Source organism: Pogoniulus pusillus, chromosome 6, assembly GCF_015220805.1.
Source record: "Pogoniulus pusillus isolate bPogPus1 chromosome 6, bPogPus1.pri, whole genome shotgun sequence".
Classification (NCBI taxonomy): Eukaryota; Metazoa; Chordata; class Aves; order Piciformes; family Lybiidae; genus Pogoniulus; species Pogoniulus pusillus.
Window position 1 is genome coordinate 8,330,241 of NC_087269.1, and position 25,088 is coordinate 8,355,328.

At 39.4% G+C, this 25,088-nt stretch overlaps 2 protein-coding genes and 1 long non-coding RNA gene across 4 annotated transcripts in view; 2 read left to right on the forward strand and 1 right to left on the reverse strand.

Annotated features, from left to right (window-relative positions):
- CASP7 (caspase 7) overlaps positions 1–10,163 on the reverse strand; it is a 29,214-nt gene extending 19,051 nt beyond the window's left edge. Inside the window, exons 1-2 of the mRNA XM_064144359.1 lie at positions 9,621–10,163; positions 8,081–8,193 (exon numbers count right to left, since the gene is read on the reverse strand). Of these exons, the coding sequence (XP_064000429.1) occupies positions 8,081–8,193; positions 9,621–9,671 (164 nt within the window). The 5' untranslated portion in view covers positions 9,672–10,163. The remainder of the gene's footprint in view (positions 1–8,080; positions 8,194–9,620) is intronic.
- A 2,291-nt stretch (positions 10,164–12,454) lies between these two features.
- On the forward strand, positions 12,455–15,230 carry LOC135175918 (uncharacterized). 2 transcript variants are annotated; one of them, XR_010302498.1, is made up of 4 exons: positions 12,455–12,617; positions 12,761–12,841; positions 13,140–13,214; positions 13,557–15,230. It is a non-coding gene; the product is annotated as an uncharacterized LOC135175918 (long non-coding RNA). The 2 variants fall into 2 exon arrangements; XR_010302499.1 differs by having other exon boundaries at positions 13,560–15,230.
- A 1,191-nt stretch (positions 15,231–16,421) lies between these two features.
- NRAP (nebulin related anchoring protein) overlaps positions 16,422–25,088 on the forward strand; it is a 57,950-nt gene continuing 49,283 nt past the window's right edge. Inside the window, exons 1-9 of the mRNA XM_064144076.1 lie at positions 16,422–16,477; positions 17,177–17,255; positions 20,115–20,165; positions 20,290–20,394; positions 20,920–21,024; positions 21,624–21,731; positions 22,522–22,626; positions 23,138–23,245; positions 24,309–24,413. Coding sequence (XP_064000146.1) covers positions 16,422–16,477; positions 17,177–17,255; positions 20,115–20,165; positions 20,290–20,394; positions 20,920–21,024; positions 21,624–21,731; positions 22,522–22,626; positions 23,138–23,245; positions 24,309–24,413 — 822 coding nt within the window. The remainder of the gene's footprint in view (positions 16,478–17,176; positions 17,256–20,114; positions 20,166–20,289; positions 20,395–20,919; positions 21,025–21,623; positions 21,732–22,521; positions 22,627–23,137; positions 23,246–24,308; positions 24,414–25,088) is intronic.

Here is a 25,088-nt window from a genome sequence, read left to right on the forward strand (position 1 = left end):
GTTTGACAAAGCAAGCCTCAGACTACCACTTCTGGCATACTTTGTGTATTATATGTACCTCTGGAGTTCTGATAGTACATCTAAACATGTATTCCTCTCCTTTTAACTATGTGATAGTGAAAGAAGAACTTGTAAAACCCAGTCCAGGAGAACTGGGAACTCAGTGTGCAATGAAAACAGTTGAGCAGTTTGACAAAGCAAGCCTCAGACTACCACTTCTGGCATACTTTGTGTATTATATGTATCTCTGAAGTTCTGACAGTACCTCTAAACATGCCTTCTTCTTTTAACTGTGTGATAGCGATGACCCTAACGTAATTCAAACCAAAACCATGGATGCAATTTCATTATTACATACAAAGAAAGCAGACAAAGTAGACTGAGGCTTAGCTTGGTACACTCTGTGAAGAAAAAAATTCAACACAGGGTTATTTGATATGTCTAATAATGCCCACAATTTGCAACAGTTAGGAAAAAAAAAAAAAGGAAGCAGTCTTTCCAACCTAAATGACAATATTGTGATATAACACCTCCAGCAGAAGATCAAAACTGAGCAAACTCTAAACACTTGACCATCAATTTGTAATTCAGCTTCCTAATGAGGTGCCTGGTATCTGCTATGTAGGCCTCACAATATTGTATGCAACATAGTATTCAAATAACATTTGAAAGGTAAAGTTTGACAAATAAAGAGTACTGCTAGCTGAAAAGCTTTCTGCTCAGTTCTAGAAAACCTTCATGTACATACTTTCTGTGGGTGTTTTGGAAACTGAAATCTTTCATGATCATATACTGGGTAGTATAATGCAAATGGACAACTGCCAATGTATCGCTTATCTATTCACAGGTACTAAAAGCAATAATAAGGTATATTTATATATTCTACAGATATAGAAATCAACATTTATATATATAAATATAGCTATATAGACTGCCTGGAAAATGACTCAAAATAAAGCAACTTCGCCCAAATTCTATTTCTCACAGACTACTTTGGCCAAAATTAGCAATTGCAAGTGCCAGCAGAGTTACAATCAGGTTGATATAAGCACTGAAACAAAACTCTTTTGGGGTATTCATCCATGAGATTTCCAAACAGGTGGCACAGAAGGAAGGAGATAAATAACATTCCACAGTACCTTGGCTCATCATCAAATGGTACTCCACACTGCATCTGAAAACAGCTTCAGCTTGTCCTCAAGAGCAAGTCTAATCTTCTTTGCTAATGCTAGGAGCCCACCATGCTCAGGGTTACATTGGAGAGTGAAACAGGATGCTCTGTGCGTTCAGGCCCAAAGATTTGCATGTGTCAGCAGTGGGTCACGCTGGACTTTTCTATGGGGCTATTCAAACCCTCATAGCTCTCACCCTGCAAGCTGAGGTCATGCAGGCCTGATCTACCTTTGCTGACAAGTGAAAAACACAATCACATCACTCTGATTCTATCACTGTTCCTGTGTAAGAGTGTAGGGAAATACAGTAGACCTTGAGATGGAGGTAGGATAGCAGATTTCACTCTGTAACACAACTTTCTTCCTTCTCTCAAAACCTGATCCATCACTACTACAGTACTTACACAGTGAATATTGCTAAGAAAATAATGCAAATTAACATTCAGTTTACAAAACCTCTTTGTATTTTAATTCATAGAACTATTTCCTATATATTTACTCCTAAATTGTTTTGGTTTATTATAAATTGGACTGAAATTGGTTCTGACTCCTTTGAAAGCTTAAAAAATGACACTACATAACGGCTTTCCTCCAAATTTTGCATGATGACAGCCTGAATGAAGGCAATAAATTAGTACACTAAAAAGGAATTAGTATTCTTGACTGTTGTGATCGCTCCAGATACAGTTCATAGACAACCTAGTGTTTGCTCTGCTTCACAAGATAAAGTCTCTAAGGTAACAGGAAACAAATGTTGACTGTGAATGAGTTCCTACACTTTAGTCTGAACACTGTTTCAACACACTTGGGCATTTCCCATGTGCACATCCAGTAAGCCTTTAAGGGAAAGTACAAGCACTGACCACAATTTTCAGTAACTGTTATACTTCAGTGCTCTGCAGAAGCTGATTTTGAAATGTAACAAAAATATCTAAAAAACAACCTGTGGCTTAGAAGAGAGCCATAACAACAAAAGATTCCTGTTGCTCTGTGTTAAAAACTCCTTACTCTCTTTGCAGGAATTAACTTCCACAGACCACAGATGTCAGAACCTATTGCTTCTCAAATGTTATGTTTACTGTCTTGGGGCAGAATAATACATTGATACTTAGCTTGTGCAAAGCAGAATCTACGAACTTCAAACTAAGTTTGTTATGTTGTGCAAGATTTTGGAGTTGGGATAGTAAAAGGAAAGATCATCCTCTACTTACAGCATAGTCTAAGGCACACAGTGATTTGCTCAGAGACATAAATCATAGAATCACAAAATGGTCTGAACTGGAAGACACCCCCAAAGGTAATGTAGTCCAAACCCCTCTGCAGTAAGCAGGGGCACCCTCAACTAGAGCAAGAAACACATAAAGGAAATATGAGGCTGAAACAAGTGTTCAGTTCAGCCCAGAGCATAACCAGATGATTTATTAGCTGTTACTTGAATTATCTTGCTACTTTTGTTCTAAGTACAAAGGAGACACTTTTCTTAGCAATATTTATTTTTTAAATAGGTAACATTCTGACACTGAAAAATCTGTTATAGAACTGCATTTTTAATATTAAAACTAAAAGATACAAAGAACAGATGAGGTATCACTCAAGGCATCATCTGGATTTGAATACATTCATTCTGAGGCAGAAGAGCTGACATTCATGCAGTGGAAGCAATTCAATTTCTTCGTAAGTATACAGTGCTAGCAGCTGTACTTCTACAAAACAGACAATGTAAAAGGTCAGGGTATGGCCTTGTATGGTCAGGTTTTAGTAACAGAGGAGCTACACAGATGGCTTCTGTGAGAAGTTCCTAGAAGCTTCCCCTAAGTCAGATAAAGCCAATACTAGCTGGATTCAAGTTGGTGGATCCACCACTAGTCAAGGCTGAGCTGATCAGTGATGGTGGTAGCACTGGTGGGGAGAGGAGCCTATGCTGCAGCACATTTGCTAGCAGGACTTGTGACCTCATGGGTGACTCGTGCTGGAACAGTCTGATCCTGAAGGACTACAACCCATAGAAGGGTCCCACACTGCAGCAGTTCATAAAGAACTGTAGCTCATGGGAAGTACTCACGTTGGAGAGTTTCATATGGGACTATTTCCTGTAGGAGAAACTCCATGCTGGAGCAGGGGATGAGTGTGAGAAGTCTGAGAAGCTGCAGAAATATATGATGAACTGACAAAAACTTCTGCTTCTTGATCCCCTGTGCCACTTACAAGGAGGAGGTAGAGAAAACTGGAAGTAAAGTTAATTAAGCTCAGGAGGAAGGGAGAGGTTGGAAGAAGATGTCTTAAGATTTGGGAGGTTTATTTCTCACTACCCTACTCTGATTAAGCTCTAAAAAATAAACTAATTTCCTAGAGTCAAGTCTATTTTGCCTGAAACAGCAATTAGCAAGTGATCTCGCACTGTCCTTCTCTCAACCCACAAACCTTTAATCCTATTTTCTCTCACTTGTCCAGTTGAGGAGGAGTGATAGAGCAGCTTTGGTGAGACCAGGGCATCCAGCCAGGCTCAACCCACCAGGCCCAGTGTTTTCAGACGGCTCAAAAAAATGTGTGTTTGCACAACTCTGAAACTATCCTTTACAAAGTTCTACTTGCAAAGTAGCTTCATACAAAACAAATAAAAGTAAGCTCCTGGTAATCAAAAGTGGATGAAAAATAGCTCCACAAAAGAACAACAGAAAAGCAAAGCTGAAACAAAGACAACTTTCCACGTCTACTACAGCTCCAAAGCTGAGGTTCCTCTAAAGCTTAATCTCAAAAATGAGATGACTATGCTGAGACAAAGGTCACGAAATTAAAACAGAAAGCTTTGGTAACATCTGTCCCTCTCCATTTTCTATGGAGTTTACATATATGCTAGTTTGAAAGCAGGGTAGAATGTTTTGGTGAGAAGAACTAGATTACAGGCTGTGAAAGGAAAACAATGGTGATGTCTACTTCGCTCATAGTCTTGCTGAACAAGAAATGAAAACATTAGCTAACACTCTCACTATTTTCTCTCACTCTCGCTTGGGCTGCTGGCAGAGCAACATCTTACTCCCTAACCTCACCTTCCATTTGGCCTAACCCACTTTGCTTCTTAACCTCTTGGCCAAATCTCTATTCCTCCTTAGGACTGGGATAAGGTTGAGAGGGGCAGGGGGAAGGTGAAGGGGTGGTTGAGAGTCCCTCCTGGGGACTCAGGTTTCTGGGAGGGCTGCTGTGTTTCTGTATTACCTTTTACCTTGTATATTTCTGTCTATAACTGTATATACTGTAAATATCTGTTTGTATATTGTGCTAGCTGTAAATAAATAGCTTCATTCATATTTCCAGAGCCGACTGAGTCTAGTCTGGGTGATTTATAAAGTGTGGAGGGGTGGGGAAACACCCAAACCGTCACAACATAGCATCAAAAGAAAACCTATGTATCTGTGAACCTTTCTGATTTAAATGCCTGTTTACGAATCTGGTAGATACCATAACCATGTAACTATCATAAATATCAAATACAGAACAAAATATTTGCATTGATGTTTTCAGCAAACTTCCAAATTAACTAAAATTAAAAGTCTCAAATTTTACAGCGGCCTGACGCAGCATAAGTATCTTGCAGATATTTGGGGTTTGCAGCATTAAACAGCTGAAGCATTCCTGTGACTGTATGTAAGTATACTGTAGAAGTCTCTCAAATTCCTCAGTGGGATATTCTTTCAGTACATTTTATGGTTTTGCACTAAGAATACACAGTCACAATTTTAACTAGGTATTTGTATGAATTCTTAGGCATTTAAATTGTGTTTTCTGTTTCCAAATAAGAAGGGACACATTGACTATAAAACAAAACTGGAAAATGGAGTAGGTAAAAATAACGAGGAGAAAAATGATCCTATACAATTAAATTAGAATAAAACTGGTACCTAGATACTACTAACAAACACCCTCTTAATGCTTCCACATTGAAGATACAAATACTCATGATTATTGACAGTACAAGCACAAATCTGCCAAGCCCTGGAAATTTTCAGATGTAGCTTTTTATTAAAAAAAAAAAAAAACAACCAACAACAAAAAACCCAAACCAAACAGGGATAATTAGGAGTAAAAGAAAAGAGAAACCCTACATTTATGCAATAGAGTAGAAGCAGAGATTTTTTTTCATTTCATGTTACAATTCCTGGATGCTAAAACTGGTTTGCTACAATCATTCTCCCTAACAGAACGCCCCATTAAAAGATACCAAACGAAGATATTAAGTCACCCTGCGGAGAAGTGAGACAATTTTTAAAGCCTCAAAAGAAGCACACACAGACCAGAAAAAAAAATTCTATTGGGGGGGAAATCTGTTTTCTTTCTATCACATAAAGAATTAAAATACACATTTGAAATCCTCACTGCAACCTTTGTTTAATCATGCTTTAAAATGTTGTTCTGCACAGGCTCACCTGCGATTTTCGCTCTCTTGAAAGGTTTTGCTCAAGTGCAGCTCTAATTTTAGTCCACGCTTGCAGCACACAAAATTGATACCCTCCTGCCATCTAGTGGCTACAAAGCTCTAAACCAAACACCATCGCCAGATACTAATTCAAAACTTGGTCCTTGCAATTCTTTTTGCCCTGCAAACCGTTTGCCCCACCAACATTAACAAACACTACAACTTTTTCAAGGAACAGTAGATATGTAGAAAATAACTTCCCTAAACTGTGCTGCAGCCAGAAGATCCTGCCAAGTCCTTGACTTGCTGTGAGCCATATGACCTCCAAGGTGAAACAAGCTCACAGACTTCTCAGGAGAAAAACAAAAGTATTATGTTGTACTGAGTAAGTTTTTCACTTATTTCTACTTACTGTTCTTGCTAGATAAATCTCCAGTTGCAGCCACAGAATGTTGACCTGAACTTGTGAAGCTACTGGAGACAGATGGCCTTTCTGCGTGTCTTTGAACTCAGTTTATCACCGTTTTGTTCTCTTTAATGTGTTTACTTAACAGTACAATGTTTTCCTATTGAGTTTATCTATTTTAAGCAGCAACAAATAAAATACAGTGGAGAATTTCATTGAAAGTGCTGCATAGGAAAACATTAAAAGAAACAGTGCTGACTTAGGAACATCTTGCACCAAAAAAAATTAACATAAGTATCCCCACGGGACCTTTCTTCCATGAATAGACCTAATCTCTTCTGAAGATAGCTAAAATCATAACATCTACTTATCTTGTGACTTTAAGTTCTACAATTGCATTATGCACTGTGCAAGAATCACATCTTACTTGTTGCTTTAAATTTACTGCATGAACATTTAATTGGATTTCCCCTAGATTTCCTATGAGGCACAAGAAATGGTCATTCCTTATCCACATTCTCCTCCTTCATTAGAGTCTTGAATTTAGATCATATCTCATCTTGCTTATCCTCTCACAAACTTCTCCCATCTTCCTTCAAGCCAAAGATTATTAGTTTCTCTAAGACCTTATCACTGCATTTGGATTTTTAAGACCTTTGCTGTCAACCAGTCCAATTTTTTTTTTAGGCAATCATCATCTTCTTCAAAAACAGAAAGTTTTCTTGTTTTTTTTCCTGAAAATGCTAAGCTGAATCTTCTCAATTGCCAATTTACTTCTAAAGAAAAATGTTTCAAATTGTATCTTCAAGGAGCTCCTAAAAGATGAATGCCTCAATTTGATGCATAGCCAAACTATTTGAAAATATTCTTCCAGAAAAAAAAAAAAGTGATAGAAATGCTGATTATTGCCTTTCCTTCAGGAACGATTAATTTCCAGTTGCATAATTTAATAACAGGATTAGCATATCACTTCTTATAAAGAAGATCAATTCAGACATTAAACACATTTTATGAAGTTTGTTTAAAATAAACTTTTGAAGTGTTTGGCAAGATTTAGACACTAATTATCTATTTTGCATGACATGATTCTGTTAAAATTAATATTACACATACACATCATAAATCATATTTGAGGGATGATAAAGTTAGACACCAACTGATTCATTTAAGAGCGCCTGAAAAGTCTTCTAAGACTAAGGCACATCTTCACTTCTCTCACAGATTCATTACCTCTGTTAGATTCATAAAATAAGCAGCAAAAATAAAATTATATTCTTCATGTATTTTCTGAGAATTATATTGTTCACTTGAAACACAGAATCATGGTAGCACTTCCCAGGAATGTCCCATAGTTGAAAAAAAGCAAAGCCTCTCTGTGAATACAACTGTAGTAAATACAACAGTCTTTGTAGTAAACATCTCTAATAAAATATCCCTAGTGAAGTAGCCACGTGTTGACATTAAATAGTATTTCTAAATTGTATTTCAAATTGTACATCTGACAAATGATCATTTTTCACTTCCTGCATTTTCAATTGCATTTAGTGTTTTCAGGACAACAGACAAGCAGTACGCAGATCTTGCTTCCTATACATTTGATGAAAGTAAGATTATGTTTTACTGAGACTAAAATGAAAGGCTTTTAATTTATTCTGTAATGGGCTACAGCTCCAGCCTCAGTGAGGTTTCTTTGTGCTACAACCTAGATGGTACATCCAAGCTTTTAACTAACTAAATAGTCAGCAGGGGATTCCAATGACGCAGGAGATTAGCTGAGCTGAATGCAGTAAAATAGATAATTAATGGCATATTTAATTCCCATTTCCATCAAAGGGCAATGTTTAAGATGCTAAATGAATTTAGTGGTCTCCTGACTACCAAACAAAGCTTATGGGAGATACTGTAGGCCTCTCTATAGGCAGACACTATAGAGATACTCTAAGGTACAGACCAGATACGTTAAAGCTACACAACATGAGTTTCAAGACCTTCTATGATATCGTGGACATGGCAAACTGAACACCAGAATCCCATTAGCAGGGTAGTATGACAGCAGGTACAACTGTAACAGGAATAAAAGTAGTAACTTACTTTCCAAAAATTGAGAGCCTGCTACGTCTGTCTGGCTTTGCATCAACTACATCACCATGATCTTCATCACCCCCCTCTTGAGCAGAGCTACCAACATGCTCGTCTTCCAACATCTACAAATAAAAGTAGAAGAATGTGAGTGTCCCACAATAAGTGTACATTAAATATCAGAAATACTTCTATAAACCAAACTGCTAAATCAGATACATAGAAGGTAGTCAATTTACTGTATAGTACTTCAATTGAGAGTGGGTATGGATTTCTGGCCCTGAATTAAGAGACCATTACACTTTCTCAACCATCTGCATTACCTTGTGACAGCTACCAAAACTGACTTGGCTAGTATCACTCTCAAAAATGCAGGGAAGAACAAAAAAAGTAAAAATCATTTTAGAGTTAAAGATCTCATTAATAGTTTTCAGATATTTCACATTTCTTAGAAAGCAAAGTCAGGACAACTAACATCAAAATATTTGTAGCTGCAATTCCATCCAGTACTAAGGTACTCAGAGAGCTCCTGCTTTCATTTGCATATACAGTCAAATGTGCATAATAAAAGTGTATTATCTCCCATGGATGGGATCTTGGGTTTTTATTGTCTGTATGAACATTCAGTATGTATTTTGTATTCTTCTCACGATTAACATGTACAGCTGTTATGCAATCCACAACCCCAGTTAGGAAGAGGTTCTTAGAAACTAAAAAGGATTTTCACTACGTAAATATGGATCTTAAACAAACTTCTGTATTTCAGTCAATATTGTATTACTGTTATTTCAATGTAAGCTTAGAGTATCTTCGCTTGTCTCAAAGGTGACACTAGGCACTTCTAGGCAACGAGGCTGAGCTGATCTACTAACTTTTTCATGATGGAAAAATGGTATTTCCTTCTCTTCCATGCTGTGAGTTGCCACTCAGGATGGTTATTTAAATCATTAAGCCACAAAACAAACACAGGAAGCAATTTCTCTGATTGCACAGCGACTTGCACCAGCAGAATGCAGGCCGAGAAGAGCAGTGGAGAAGGTAACACAGGAGCTACACATGTGGTGGGATACACTGAGCCACCTGGTCCTACCCGAGGTTTTCACGCGGAAAAGCAGATGTAACTCCTGCCCTTTCCCCGTATTTAGGCAGATCAAACTTACATTTAGAATACATTTACACTTAAGAGCACATGTTTACACGTAGCTTGAAAACCACCTTGGTCGCCCTGAAATAGTTCCGAAGCCGCCGGGAAGGCCCTACCAGCTACACATCCACCAGCGCTTCCCCAGCCAGGGCTCACCACACAGACCGCAACTTCTGAGCGACTCGAGCGGAACTGCAGCTCCTCATAAGCTGGGTCTAGATTCGGATACAAGACTCAGAGAGTGCCCAGGCCGCAGTCGGGCCGAGGAAGAGCGTGGGAGCAGCGGTCCATAAGGACCGCTCAGCCTCAAGTGAAAGAGGCTAACATCGCCAACGCGACCAATGGCAAACCCCACTGCCAGCGCTTCTGCCTTCTCCCGGGAAACGGCTGTGCCGCCAGCGCAGCCACCTGAAGGGTCCGAGGGCTCCCCGGTGCCGAAGGAGAGCCACTTCCTTCCATCTCTCTGCCGCAGGCGTCAGATGAGAACAGCGGGGAAGAGGCCCGAGGCTGCCGGACGGGTTGGAGACAGAGAGGAGAAGAGAGGAAAAGGCGCGGGGCAGGGAGAAGAGGGCAGCCAGCTGAAGGGAGGCGAGTAGGTGGCGGGAAGGGCCTGGGGTGCGGAGAAGCGGAGCGGACGCCCTTAAGGGAGCAAGGAGGGTGGCCAGCGCGACGCGAGGTGGGGGGCAAGCGGCTAAGAAGGAACCGAAGCTTGCCTTAGCGCTGGCCTCCGGTGAAGCAGAAAAGAAAGCGAAACCGAACCCGCGGGACGGTGCCCCACTGGCTGTGAGGAGGAGCGAGCCTCACCGGCCCGGGCCTCTCCCGCCTTCCGCCCGGACTCAGGATGGGGCGGGTGTGGGGTGGGAATAAGCGAGGGCTGCTCCCGCCCCGCTCCCTCGCCCGCTCTCCTGACACTGCCTCTGGGCCCTGGTCGCTTCCACGGTAGTGACGGCTTCATCAGAGCAAAAGGGAAATTACCGCTTTTTAATAGCTGTGCTGGGTCACACCCCTGTGAAAGAAGAGCCTTAAGTTTCATGGTGACACGAGATTGTCTAGATCTAAGGAATTTTTCTCCCTTACATAAACTTCAGTGGCATTTCTATCTTTCCAATTATTCACTGTGTTGCATCTCTGCTAATTACAACATCCCACTGGGTAGCCGTGACTCAGGCCCAGCAGTCCAGTCCAGGGACTGAAGATTGGCACAGTCTTGCTAATTACTCCTGGTTGTGCGCTCCAATCCTGCGAAATCATACACCTACCCAGCAGTGCACGGTGTTTAACATTCACTACCTGAAGAGATTTACATCAAAGCGACATTTTCCAGTGTAACTGCCTCATAATTGGCACAAAACACAGGCATGGTAACAAACAGCCTTTTGCTGCACGACAGGTCACTGCTTCGATGTGACTGAGGAGTGTCTGAACAGTGCGGCGGCTCTTGCCGTGCGCCTGCATGCTTCTGCTGGGGCAGGTCTTTGCTTCATGGAATTCTCCCTGCAGCTCCTGGTTGGATACTTAACCAAAGTTTTCTTCTGAATATCAAACTAATAGAGTCCCATGGTTCCTTTCATGCCATCTGTGAGCTGCTTCTTTTCAACAAGATAGTACCACTTCCAAATCCATGATGGATCATTATGGACAACAGAGACAGTAGAAATGTATAAGATCTTCAAGCAAATATGTGGAGAGGAGGTGAGGGAGACTGTGCTGCCACTAGCAATGACAGTGGTACCTGAGCTTTAGAGCATCCAAATCCTCTCCTGACAATGTGTAAGTGGGTTACTTCAGAAATCCAACCACTATTTGCTGGCTGTGATCTTCTATACCTTGATGAAAACGTTTATCTATTGCCATATAGAGCAATAGCTAAACCAACAGCAATAGCTAAACCAACCAATATATAGCACCAACAGAGCTAAAAATGTTTATTAGACCTAGAAATGTTTTTCAGACCTAGAAATACTCCCGTCCCCCCCCTCCCCCCCCCCCCCCCCCAAGTCATTGCATTGCTATTTAAAAAGTAGTGTTGTATCTGATAATGCTTGCCAGTCTTCAAGAGTTTGCTAATAGAATCACATATGGGGAATTTCTGACTCAAACTGTTGATGAAAACCCTATTTCTAATTTCTTTTCATGTTGGTTACTGGCATTCTCAAAGAGAAAGGTTGATTCCTTAGTGTACTGCAATACCTTTCCTACATGTTAGCCTAACTAATTTTAATGCAGTATAAGGTCTTAGATTTTTCAGAGAATATTGCTTGTTTTCACTAACAAGTAAGGGAGAAATTAAAAAGGTAGATAGAAGTAGGAAAAAAGTATCTTGCTTCAGGGCATGGAGTGATTACCATCTGGGGAAGGGTCGGAAAGGAAAAATAATCTCATGTATAGTATTGCACATCTGGCTGTGTGCATTAGTGGGCGAGGGGAAGAGCCAGCAATGATACCTATAGCATCTGCATTTCTTTTCTTGTCCCCAGGGACACAACCTGCTCCCCAAAAACATTAATAATGAAGCCTGTGACCAGATATTTGCATTGTAGAAAGTAAGTGCTTAGCTACCACACAAGCAGCTGTAGGATGACAATGGAGCATGCCTTTGGGAAATTGCAAGGTAGATGGCAGGTACAAACCAGAAGGCTTGAGGCTACTAAACAGCACCTGTTTGGAATAATAAGTCTGCCTTCACAGCATCTGTGAAAACAAATATGGGGCTTTGCTGAGACCTGGGAGGCAGGTGTTGGGGATCCTTTCAGGATGGAGAATTTGAGCTACTCACTAAGTAATCTCTCCTAAATGATAGTAGTTACCTTTTTTGATCTGTTTTGCAAAAAGTGGTGGATGGTTTGGATATGCTGCACAAAATGTAGGAGTTGTGCAGTAGGTTTTGGCACACCACAACTTTATGAAATTTGGTAGAGGTAGAATAATTTGTCTCAGTCAGCTTGGTGTTTGTGTTTCGATGTTGTGTCGAGGCAGAGATGATCTTCTGCACATGCCATGTTCTACGAGTTCTAAGTTTGAGTGTTTTTTTGGGTTATGATCCATGAAAAATGGGCATATTTGGACACTGCTGTTGCTGTATGCACATGGGCTGTAGTGTGCATGCTGCAAGTTTTAAACTTGAGTGGTTTTTGGGTTATGGTCTGTGATAAATGGGCATATTTGGACACTGGTCTCTTTGCATGCACCATGGGCTATGCTGTGGGATTCTTTGCACACGTTCCTTCAAGCTTTCAGTTTAAATTGTAGCACATCCTGACCAGTTCTTTCTCTGCCTCTAACAGTGATGCCTTACTGGCCGGTTGGTTCTTTCCTCTTTTTCTCCCTACTTCCTCTCACTTTCTCTGTTAGAAGCATTTGCAAAATCTTCACACTCTCGAATTTTCCTGAACCTGGCAACAAAGTGTAAGCACAAATCCTTTTAGTCATGAAATGTTAACAGTTGTTGGTTGGTTTCCAAACAGCAAACATGTAAAAAGGTACTCTGCCCTTAGAGGTTTTTCTCGGAGCATCCTGGTGTTGGCAGATCTTTTCCAGCTTTCTTTCAGTATTTTTGCAAGCTGGATTTGCAAGATGCTGAATTTGGCTATCATGGAGAGGCTGTACGAGATAAAAGGCGCTGAGCCCAGGTAACTAATTAACCACATGGTTCAAAGAAGGTTGTGATGAGGCTGGTCCAGTGTTTGAACTTTTACGGGCAGCTTTTGGCAGTGGGTAACGTCCCCGGTTTGTGTAGCGAAACAGCACCTTTCTCTTTCTTTCGTGCACTCAGAGGGAAGACAAGATTCCATCATTTGCAGTGTCTGGCTTCCCGCTATTCGCGGGGCTGGGAGAGCACCGCCGCTATTCATGAGAGACGGGGAAGGTGGCCCTGACTTTGAATGCCTATTAAGAGGTTACTTTCTGTAACTAATGTGTGCTTTTTAGATTCAAATTCAGGATGCGGACACGCTCCAAGTTTTCTATGCGGTTTAGTTCAATGAATGGAAGGAGACTGGAGAGGTAACAATGTTTCTTCCTACTAATTTGCACTTTCAAGGTACTCTCTCCTTGTACTTTATACGTAGCCGCAGTAGTTTTAAACCGCATTGATTAAGGTTCTACTGTTAAGTAAAGCCTTTTAAGATTTCCATTGATATCAAAAACCCTTTATGGGGCTTTACTAAAGGAGGAAGAAAGCCACAATGAGCTTTTAACTGAAGAGAAAATGTCTTGCTAAGATTTGTCAAGATAACAAACTTGCGATGGTTTGAGATTTAATTCCTTGCATGATCAAAATGCAGGGTGCGCTTTGTAATGAGGCCGTACAATGCTTGTTTTTCAATAAACTCTCTTTTCTGTTAGCAGCTCAGTTTTAATCCAGGGTGGTGAAGAACAGACCATGCAACGGGACGGTTTTGAGGTGCTCAGAAATGGGGAAATCTTCAATAGACTCCAGCAGAAGTGGTGCACAATGGATGTAAGGGAAGTATCTTGTCTGGGAAAGGCTGTAGCTGTGCATTGTGGCTTACTCTGCTTCTCTTCTTGAGCGTACTGTAGCTTGGGTGAAGCAGGAGAACTTGGAAAATGTGTTTGCTGGCTTCCAGCCAGGCTGGTAATATGTGTTACTCTGAAAAGAAGCAAACAGGCTTTGTGTATCTTGAAACAAATTTTAGCTGTGAAATAAAAGACTGTCTTGACAGGTCTCTTGGAAGGAACATACAGTTTCATTCTTCTTGGAGACCTTTAATGTGCCCTGTGGGTGCACTGTGAATATGGGTTGTATACTCTGGTGCTCCAGACTGGAGTCAAGTCCAGATCATAGGTGTTCAGGTTACACCTGAATGAATTGCTTGTTCTGAGTTGCCAAGTCTTTATATTTTTGTGTGCTTTATGGGTGTCCTGCATTCAGCACCTCTCAAAATACATTTCAGGAGCCCCTTAAGCAATGTATTGTGTATGCTGGAGCAGGAGAAGACCACACATCTTTTTTTTTTCATGACATAGTGTGAGACAAGGCCTCTAGTATGGGTTCAGATAGCATGAAGACAACTAGAACTATTTAGAAGATAAACAATGTGGTGACTCTTGCAATAAATGAACACAAAGAGACAGCAGCTGGTAGTGTGCCCAGTGCTAAATAAGGAGGGGACAACCTGAGCACTCTGACCCTAATGTAGGTCACTTACATAAACAGAATGGCAGTCTGGGACAAGAGGAAGTGAGAAGGGAACTGGAAGACTTCCAAACTATTTTGGTTCACAGGTGTGAGCAGGGTAAATATTGTGATGTACTTTGGTCAACATAACATGAGGTAACTCAGAAGGTATTTCAATACAAGAAATGATGTTCTGTAGACATTTTTTATTTAATGAAAAGATGTCTGTTTATATACCAATATTAATTACTTACTTTGAAAGGCCTTGAGTGGACTTTGTGCCATACCCACTGCTGGGTCAGATTAGAGACTCTATTTTCAGCACACCAGTTGCTGACAGTACATTGTGCCAGTACATTGTCAGCATTCAGAAAAAGTAGTAATAATAAGTTAAGCAGAACTGTGTAACTCCACAGAAAGATGAGTAGGAGGCTCCCTAAGCATACTCAAAAGATTTAAACAGAAATTATTTTGATTGGATTGTTTGTAATTTATGAAAAGGAGAATGCTTAGCAATATCCCCCAACTGCAGCAGACATGGGAAGAGGTGTGGATGCATGGATGACTAAGTAGACTTTTGCTTGGATTGAGATAATCCTCAGCTGTGTCCCAGGATTATGAAGCCTTAAAACTGGACATATTATGATTGGGTGAGATGTAAATTTCAAACCCTGACCGTTTGTAGCCAGTAGAATTTAATAGCTCCTTTTACTCAGAGCAGTCTGCACAACCCTAGTAGCTTGCTTGAATTCTACTATCAGTATAATAATTCTGTTATTGCCTGTATTTGGCTGAGGAATTTCTGTATTCTGATCTGTGCTAACCTACTCTTTGTGAGCACTGTAAAATAGCTGCTTTGTTCATTCTCTTTAAAAATAAATGACTCCTTTCTAATTTTTTTCCTTTTGGAGATACATGTTTGGATTTGTTGCTGTCATCTTTAGAGTACTTCAGATTAAGAGGCTCTTCTCATTTTGCTGTGCATCCTCCTCTACCTGGAGCTGGAGTTTTAGGGTGATGAAATAGAGAAGGCTTGAGAGATGAGCGTGCTCTGCGCTGCTGCCTGTAACATATAAGGTGAAACTGAGGTGATGCCAAGGGTAAAAAACAAGTACCTGGCTGAGACGTGGCAATGTACCTCTTTTAGATCCCACAAAGTGGAAGGAAGCTCCGAAATCATCTCTGGTGGTACCTCCTTGTAATAGGAGGCTGTTCCTCAACACAGAGTAGCCCTCCATGAGGTCACTTGTATGTCAGGGTGAGGGAAGACTGATAAATTGCTGCCGTATGTACCTTTCACTTTGTCTTGGGCTTCTGATAACTGTCTTTAGAGCAAAACTGAAATACTAAATGATCAGACTCTAATGTTCACATGGACATGATTTGTTTCTGTGAGTTCATTCTTCTATTTAGAGAAAGATATCGCTACCCTCTCTTACGTACTGACACAGTTGCCAAAATAACCGCTCTTACTAACTGGCTGCTTTAAAAGCCAGCCTGCAGCTGACTTTGAAACAGAAGGTCAGCAAGAGGAGCAACAGACTTCAATTCAGAGCTTTAATGGGAGCCATTGACCACGGCAAAAGGCCCTGACTGGAGTGTCTAGAGTGTGCTTTGCACAGGCCAAAAAGTCACTTTCATACTCTTTGAACCTTTTATATAAACCTCTATTTTTTTCCCTCTGTGGATTTCAAGATGAATGTGCAGCCGTGTGCTAGATGTGGCTATGGGGTTTACCCTGCTGAGAAGATTAACTGTATAGATCAGGTCAGTTCTCTTTCTTTACTATTTTGGACTATAATAAATGTACAGTGTGCACATTTAACAGAGTGCAAACCTCTTGGTTCCAAAAAATTCTTTACTCGCAACCGGATTCAGAACTGAAATGAGTTAATAACAGGCCTATAATTTAAGAATAATTCTTCATAGTCATGAAATTAATTTTAAGGATCAATACTGGAATGTAAAACTCAACAGAATAATAGTGAAATGCAAATCATATCTGTTTGGTTTCTGTTTTATGGTATTTCCAGACGTGGCATAAAGCCTGTTTTCACTGTGAAGTATGCAAGATGATGTTAACAGTAAACAACTTTGTTAGCCATGAGAAAAAGCCTTACTGTCAAGCGTAAGTGTGTTTCCTTTTCTCCTTTTGGTAAAGCAAAGTCATTTTATTCTAATAGGAGATCACCATTTAGACACAGCCTGGCCTCACACGTGATGTGAAATTATGATTTGTTACTGTCTTCCTTCACATCTTTGGATTTACATGCATTAGAAATGATGGGCAACTCTTGTTATTGTATATAAAGCTTCCTCTTTTGTCCATGCCAAGTTAAGTTCCTCTTCAATATCATGAGGAAAAAAAAAATAAACCCAACTGTAAATTTTAGTGTTTTCCAAAGCAGTGATTAAGGGTTAACAAGGTGGAAATAGTCATCATAAAAAAATGTATAAAATGCAGATTTTGGAGTTGGTTTGTTCTAGGAAGTTTTTATTTTATAATGATCAATTCCTGTCAAATTTGTCAGCAGAAAAAGGAAAGATGACAGTTGTTTTTTATTCTATTATTCTCTTTTGTTATTAGAAGCACAGCATTGCTATGATGATCATTAAAATTAATTTTGCTCTAGGCACCTACTCCATACAATAATGCCTTGAATATAATCTGAGATCTGTGTTTGAGTGGGGGGAAAAAATGTTATGTGCAGAGTGGTGGGGGCTGGCATTGTGGTTTTGAGTGCTCAAAGAGAACTTTTCTGGTACATTTCCTACATTCTGGCTTTTGGATACATTTCTAATATCTCATTACACTTTCCCTTTCTAGACATAATCCAAAAAATAATGCATTCACAAGCATCTTGGAGACACCAGTAAACATGAATGCAAAAAAACTGTCAGAAGTGGTAAGTGAGGTAAGAAGCTTGAGGGTCAAATGTATATTTCACATTTTGATATCCTATTTGTTTCTTGTTTTAGAAGTAGAAATATGTCTTTTTACTTTGCCTCCTGTGGTCTTTTAGAGCAGTAAGTTCTCAGCCTGGGTTCGAATCACAATATTTAAAATAAGTTTGTTCATGAAAAAGAAAAGGTAAATCTGAATTTGTTTCTGCTTACAGAAAGAAAAGTGAATGTCAGTTTCTCCCCTGCCATATCTGATAATCTGCGTGGAAGCATTGTTTGTGTAAACTGCCCAGAGCTGTGTAAATTTGCTAGTTTAACGAAATCAGGGAGGTTTACTTGTTTCATCTCTTCTGAAACCGATACTAAAAGGCATGAAACGACAACAAAAAAATCTGTTTCAGTGAGATGAAGGCAAAATTCTCATAAATGCTTTGTCGAGTATTTCTGGCAAGCTTGAGATGAGGAAACACGAAATCTAGGAAGCTTTGGGTCTTTTGATAAGGTATTGAGGATGAGGTAGCATTCCATGCCCTTCGAAGTGCTTTTGTCCTCGGACAGGCTGCTGTGCCCTGGTAAACCTCTAGGGGTGCTCAGAGTCTTCTTTCTTTTCAAATCCCATTCTTTGCTGTCTTGCATTGTTTCCCTCCCACATACATCTGTTTCAAACTTGCATGTCTAAGAATTTCATGAAATGAGAAATACAGGAGCAGCCTATAATTGATAGCTAGCTCACTTCTATGTGTAATACGATTTTCTTGACTGTAATATCTTTTCATACTCTAAAACAGTGCTATTTGTTCCAGGACTATATTTAGTAGGCAAATCAATGTGGTTTGTTGTGATTAGCCATCAGTGAAATGAAAGAAGAAAGTTGTGCATCTATCTTAGACTGTAACATGCAAATTTCATTCTAGTGTTCTGTGTTAGCTAAACAGAGTTAATATACATTAACTCCCTTTATCAGATACTGCATCTTTCTCATTCTTGCACCATTCTCATTCTTATGCATCACTTTTTGCAGCATCATGGGCAGTAACTATTTCTGCAGTGATTATCACACTTACTTTAAACTATGTGTGACATAACTGGTCAGGAATGGGTTTGGGATTACTGTAGGTTCTATTTCTGGGTTTAAGCAGTGATATGAGACTCTGTTACTTCCAGTGCATATGAATATACACACCAGGCAAATTATAGCTCAAAGATCACTCTCCCTTGTTTTTTACACATAAAACACCTTCTGTCCTTTTCAATCACACAATGAGATTCTGTTCCAGAGAGAAAATTGCTAAGGGTAGTAAAGATGCTGATTCTACTACACTTAAGTAAAAGGAATACTTCTGTAGAGATTTTGAGTGCAGGAGAAGTTTTCATCAGTAAATGTATAAAATAATGCTATTTAAGGAAAAGGTTTCAGTTGCTGCTGTAGTTTGTGAGAAGCTTTTTAGGTTAAACTATTTCTAATGTTGAAAATGTACTAAGTTTCTTCAGTCCTAACATAAGGTTCTCACAGGAATCTTATGTTGCGATACTGATTCAAATTACAGACAGAAAAATTGAACTCCCTCTACCCAGAATTTCTATGTGAGCAGACAAATAATTCATCTCTTTGCAGTTCTGTACTTAATTTATAAAATGGAATAATGGTGCACATTTTCAGTGATTTTTCTGTCCTGTCAGGTTAGATTTTGCACTCTTCATAATAGGGACTGTTATTTTTTTGTGTGTCTATAGAGTGATTTGTATAAGAGAGCTATGATTTCAGTTGGATTTCTGTAAGCTGTAGTGATAAAAGTAGCAGTAGGAAAATGATGAGCTGGAACTAAATATAGCAGTAATTTACATTTACATGGACATAATACTTTTGTGGACACTGCGCAGAGAAATAGGAGAGTATATTGTTGCCCACCAGGTTTTAGTTCTTTCATCTAATGCTGTATTGATATGTTCTGCTTCAATTTCTTATGGATTTCAGTCCTCATAAGTTATTTTCCCAAAATTGTTGTCTAAAGACCAAATTATTATCGGAGAACTTCATGCCAGATATCAAGTGTAATATGCTGTGTCTTTAAAGATATGCAGCTCCAAATCTTAGATAGAAGGTGGTTGTGGATTAGAGTTTTGACCTTAAGGATAAGTGCAATCTTCCATGCTAACTCACTTGTCAAGAATGGGTGGCATGGAAGAAGTCCTTACACAGACTGCATGGCATAAAGCTACAAGCTGTGTAGCCTTTTTTGTACTTAGACAAAATGTAAGTGGTGATCTAGAAGGGAGAAGGACAAGAAGATGGACAATTTTGTGGGCTCTCAGAAGGTGATTGTTATTTTCTTGTGGGCTGTGGAAATTTGGTGGATCAGATGTGCTTCCCATATTCCCTTGGTTTCTTCATTCATATTATATATAAACATGTCTTCGGGGTGAAATTATTAGTTGTCACTGAAAACTAGGCCATCCTGTAGCAGCTGGAAATCTATCATACAGCCATAGATAAGCATTATAAGTAGAATAAATCATCTCAAAACGGAGTTGTGTTGATGCTGCCACTGAGAAAATTTGTTCTGTGCAGTCTCATTGTTCCTTGTCTCTTGCACTGGTGATTTTTGCAGTGAGGCAGAAGAGGGAACCAAAAGCTTACGCAGCAAAAGCCTAGATACTAGTTTGCCCCATGACCTCCTGTCTGATGGTGTCAGTGTCTGAGAGACAAAAAGGGGTGGTCACCAGAGATGTTTTTGAAAGTAGCCTTCTTTTAGACAGATTTAAGGTGCAGTCAAAACTAGCAGGCACTGAAATGGGTTTGCTGTAGAGGGAATTGCACTCTTTTTGTCTCGTCTTCCATTTATCTGCTTTTGTTGCTGCAGTCCTCACAGATTATGTATCGCTGTGGTTATGGAGAGAGCTCACCTCTTTCCGTAAGACACACTAGAAACTGTTCACATTGTTTGTCTCCCTTCCTCATCTCCTAAGAGGCAGGTATGTTAATTTGTGCAAACTACTAACTTCAAGTTGGTTTATTTGTTTTGTTTTTATTGAAAGATAAAATATCGAGAACAGAGTGAACAACTAAAATCAGTCTTTCAGTGGGATGCAAGGTCCAGACAAATTGAAGCTGCCTATAAAGCCCAGCAGCTGGCTACACAGGTAAGAAATACTCTCAAGTTTCCAAGCCCTTAGCCTACAGGAGACCAAGGATTGGTCTTGGTGATCCTGATTATTAGAGTTTTACTGGCAGCATTTCAGTGGTTAAAAAAAAAAAAAATCCATTGCTTCTCATTTGGCTAAACTTTTCAAGGCAGCATAGCTCAGTTATTGCTTAGGGTGCATGAATCAGAAGATGAGGAAGCAAGAAGGTTTGAACAGCTGCATCTACAGCCATACTGGCATTGGAGCTTCACAAGTGATCTGATTCATAGGGGAAGATATGTGAATCTCAGTCTAGGATCCTAGATCCTGCCATCTTGATGGCAGTTCTTGTTATACACGTTCTACCTTGACATTCTGAAGATGTTTGGAATTAGGCTGTGGTCTATATCTGCAGAGAATAAATTTCACTTCCACAGCATTTTGCATGTTTCATTTTTTAATTTTTTTTTTTTTAATTCTGTGGCATCAGCTGCTTATGTATTAAAGCAAGGGTGATGGTAGTTGTTTATTTTTGCTTTGTAGAATGCTTACTATGCTGCCTATGAGGAAGGAAAGTCATGGTACTCAGGAACCATCCCAGATCCTGAGATGGTCAAGATAACACAGGCACAGAAGACATTGAGTGATGTAAGTGGCCTGATGTTTGGAACAGCTTTATTTTCATTGTCTATCGTATTCTGAAGACTTATCAATGCATCAAAGACAGTGTAAGACATTATCAAAGGATGGACTGGCATATTTGCTTCTGTCAAAACATATTTAACCATGTAAGACACAAAAAGTACTATTGCCCATACTGGAAACCATACATTTATACAGTTACATAGTTGAGAAGGACTTCAACCAATGGTATCGGAGGTGACCTGCTCTAGCAGTCAGTGCTGTTTCCCTCAGTAGAGCAGAACTCATGATGGGAGACATGTCTATTTTCCACAGAGTAGATCTTTTGTTGGCTGCATTTCTGTGACTGATGAAAATCACTTCTGAATGATACAATGGGCTAGTGACTCAGGCAACATAGCAAATTAACAGTGAACAGTTGATATGAGTGGGGAATGTTTCTGTTGGATGTGGGAAGTGTTTCTACCTAACAAACTTACAAGGTGTAAGTTCTTCTAATTTGTTTACCTTTAAATAAAGTGATCCAAAGCTTTAGGAAGCAGGCAATGAAAGAGGAATCACATTACACTACAGCAGCAATGAAACAAAAGATGTTCATTTTCTAGTTTCAATATACAGAAGAATATGAACCACGGAGAGGCAAAGGCAGCTTTCCTGCTATGATCACTCCAGGTTATCAGGTTGCTAAGAGAGCCACTCAGCTGAGCAGCAATGTAAGTCACAAGTTTTTTTCATTATGTGATAGACTTTTGAATTTGGAGCATCCTAGGTTTAGGGTGTTCACTTTAGATTCTGTGATGAATATTCATTGTTTTCACAAAGTGAGAAAATTCTAATGTGGTTCAGGGAACAGGCTGGGGAAGACGTCGTATAGCAATGGCCATACAGATATTTCCTGAAAGATGTAGCAACTTTCAGTGTAATTTATCACAATCTCAAAAATATTTTTGTTACTCTGAAATATTTATTTAATTCATTACCTTTATATTTACTTTATGGCTTTATTCATCTGTTTACTTACAGCTGATGCTTTTCTCTTTATTGCTTAAATACCTGTAACATTGAATTGAATTAATATACAAGCTGATTTAACTCTATGCATAGGAAATTGCTTATTTATACAAACAACAACTCAGCTGCAAAAAATCAAGTAAATATAAATCCTGGTGAAATTATTTTTAAGCATTGCATTGTTTTCTGCAAACACTGCATTGTCCCTGCAGTATGTTCTCATTTGGTCCATTAATGACTATTCTCATAATAATTTAATCAAATGTGTGGCTCATATAAATCTAGTATGATCTGAATTTTTGATTGTCTGGGCCCATTTCTGTCTGCTTCAGGAATCCACTTTAAGGAAATCAGACCCTATGTGTACTGATAGCTTGACAATGGGCAGTGTCATGGCTTCTGTTCATTTTCTATTGAATCCTTCTAATAGAAAATGCATATTTGCTGCTATTTGTTTGTAAAATGTATTTAATTTGTTTTTCCCCCCCTCAGGTAGAGTATAAGCGGGGTCATGAAGAAAGAGTTTCCAAGTTCACCTCTGTTGTAGACACTCCAGATATATTACATGCAAAGGCTGGAGGACAGCTTTCAAGTGATGTGAGTGAAACAAACTATATTTACCTGATTTTGTTTCCACAAGTGGCTCCTTGGACATTTATAAATCACTTGAAACTATGAACATAGAGAAGAGTAAGAAGCTAGTATTTTAAAGGCAGAATTTAAAGGCCATTTTAGGGTCTGACTGGCTGTTAGAACTGGAGGCAGAGAACTAGCTTATTCTATAACCAACAACTGTGTGCCATGCAGAGTAAAAGAAGGAAGCTGTTTGACCCATATAAATAGAGCAGGCATTTTGCAGACCCCTCTAGTGTTTTCTTTAAACAACTATGATCCATCCTATACCCTGAAAGAGACACCGAAGTCCTGCAGAAGGCAAGTGATGTTGTAGTTAAGACTACACTGTAACAATTCAGACTTTGTGGTTCATCTTCCTTCTGGCATACAACAGCCATCCAATGCCTAATGTTGCAACTTTTAAGAGCTGATGACGTGTGCAATCAAGATACATTTTATTTAATTGCCCCTGAACTGTCTTGGTTTTTTACAGTTAAAATACACAGAAGACTTTGAAGAACGGAAAGGCAAAGGCAGCTTTCCTGCTATGATCACTCCAGCTTATCAAATAGCCAAGAGAGCGAATGAATTAGCCAGTGATGTAAGTCTCCAAACCAGTGTCTCTTTCTGAGATGAAACTGCCACATGAATTTTGGATTAAAATGTTTAGTGACACAATTTCCATGAGCATTGTGGAGTCAGATAGCAATGCACTTTCTACACAAATTTTGAAGCCATTTTCACCTGCAGGGACAAAGTTTAATTTTATGGACAAGTGGAAGATTAGTCTGTAGACTTACAGAACATGGATTTCTATTCCAGTCATTCTACTCTCCTTACTATTGAATTATTTTTAAATGCCTAAGTGTACTGCTTTTATTCACTTCCTCTACCTCTTCAAACATAACAAACCCACAACACTCCTGTATTCTTTAAAAGGCATTTTAAAGGGACATCAGTTTTGCCTTATAATAGAAGTGTCATGGAAGAGCTGGGACTTGCCACTCAAAATGGAATTGCTACAGTGGAAGTGAATTTAAAATGTTAAGATTCATTGAGGAAAACAAGAAGAGATCTGTAACTTTGAAAACGAAACTAATTGATTCTAAAACATGTAAATGTTTTTGTTTGCTTATGGTGTAAGGAAAACCCTTCATTTGTATCAGCAAATGGTTAAAGGGGCATTATTTTGAGTTCAGCAAAGGTAGTGCAAATCTTGGTGTAAACTTGAAGGTTAATGGCCTAAAGTTTCCTTGATCATTAGGGCAATCAGCATCTCAGAAACAACCCCATTTATTAACGGTGTTCAGATGACTCTGTGGTAAAAAATGTGCTCTGTGGTAACTATGAATTTACATTATGATTGCTTCTGTTTTTTTCTTAACCTGCTTCAGCATCACTGACAAGCAGGTGGTACTGAACACACTAAACTTATGGTCCTGGCATCCCAGTGCCTTACTAAAAACTGCACCACTATTTATGGTTTTATATGTTCAAGTGGCATATTTGACTTCTGTAGATTGGTGGCAATGGAAATTTTGGCAATCTTTCATTGTCAACATGTGTGCTTGTCATTGATTATTATTTATTAGGCAGCATCTGTGTACCAGATTAAATTAATCCAGATGATTTTTTTCCTTCTCTTCTTTTTTTTTCCCTGTTAGGTAAAGTATCATCAAAGATATGAAAAAGAGATCAAGGGAAAAGCCAGCCACACAGCTGGAACAGATGTTACTTTTGCAAGAGAAAATGTAGATCAAGATGGCCAGGTATGCAGCATCTGAGAGATACCCATGATGATGCTAGTCATTGGTATGCCTGATAGCTAAAGACTTTAGCAAAGGCAATAAGACCCATTTTCACTTTGCTGTCCTACTTGAGAAAGGGAGGTCTCAAAACAAAGCATGGTGTGCAACAGGACCATGGTCTGAAGCTGTAATGTATTTGACATTAGCACATCCATGATGAGACTACAAGATGCACGTACTGTCACTGCTTGAACCTTATGGGTAAGGTCATTTCAAAAGGTAAGCCTTAGTTACTTTCAGAAATCATAGAAGTTTTGCAGCTCTAAATATGTTCAAGTGCAAAGACTTGTAGTGATAGGATGAGGGGCAATGGCTTCAGACTAGAGAAGACTAATTTAGATTAAATGTTAGGACCAATTTCTTCACCGTGAGGGTAGTAGAACGCTGGAACAGATTACCTAGGAAGATGGTTGAGGCCCCATCCCTGGAGTTATTCAAGGTGAGGCTTGACAGGGCTCTGGGCAGCCTGATCTAGTTGAGGATATCCCTGCCGACTGCAAAGGGGGTTGGACTAGATGATCTTTGGAGGTCCCTTCCAATCCAGCCCATTCTAAGATTCTATGAAGTGACTCTAAGGATCATGTGTGATCTCTTGGATTTCAGCTCTTCTGTGACAGCAGAATTGCAAGTTTGATA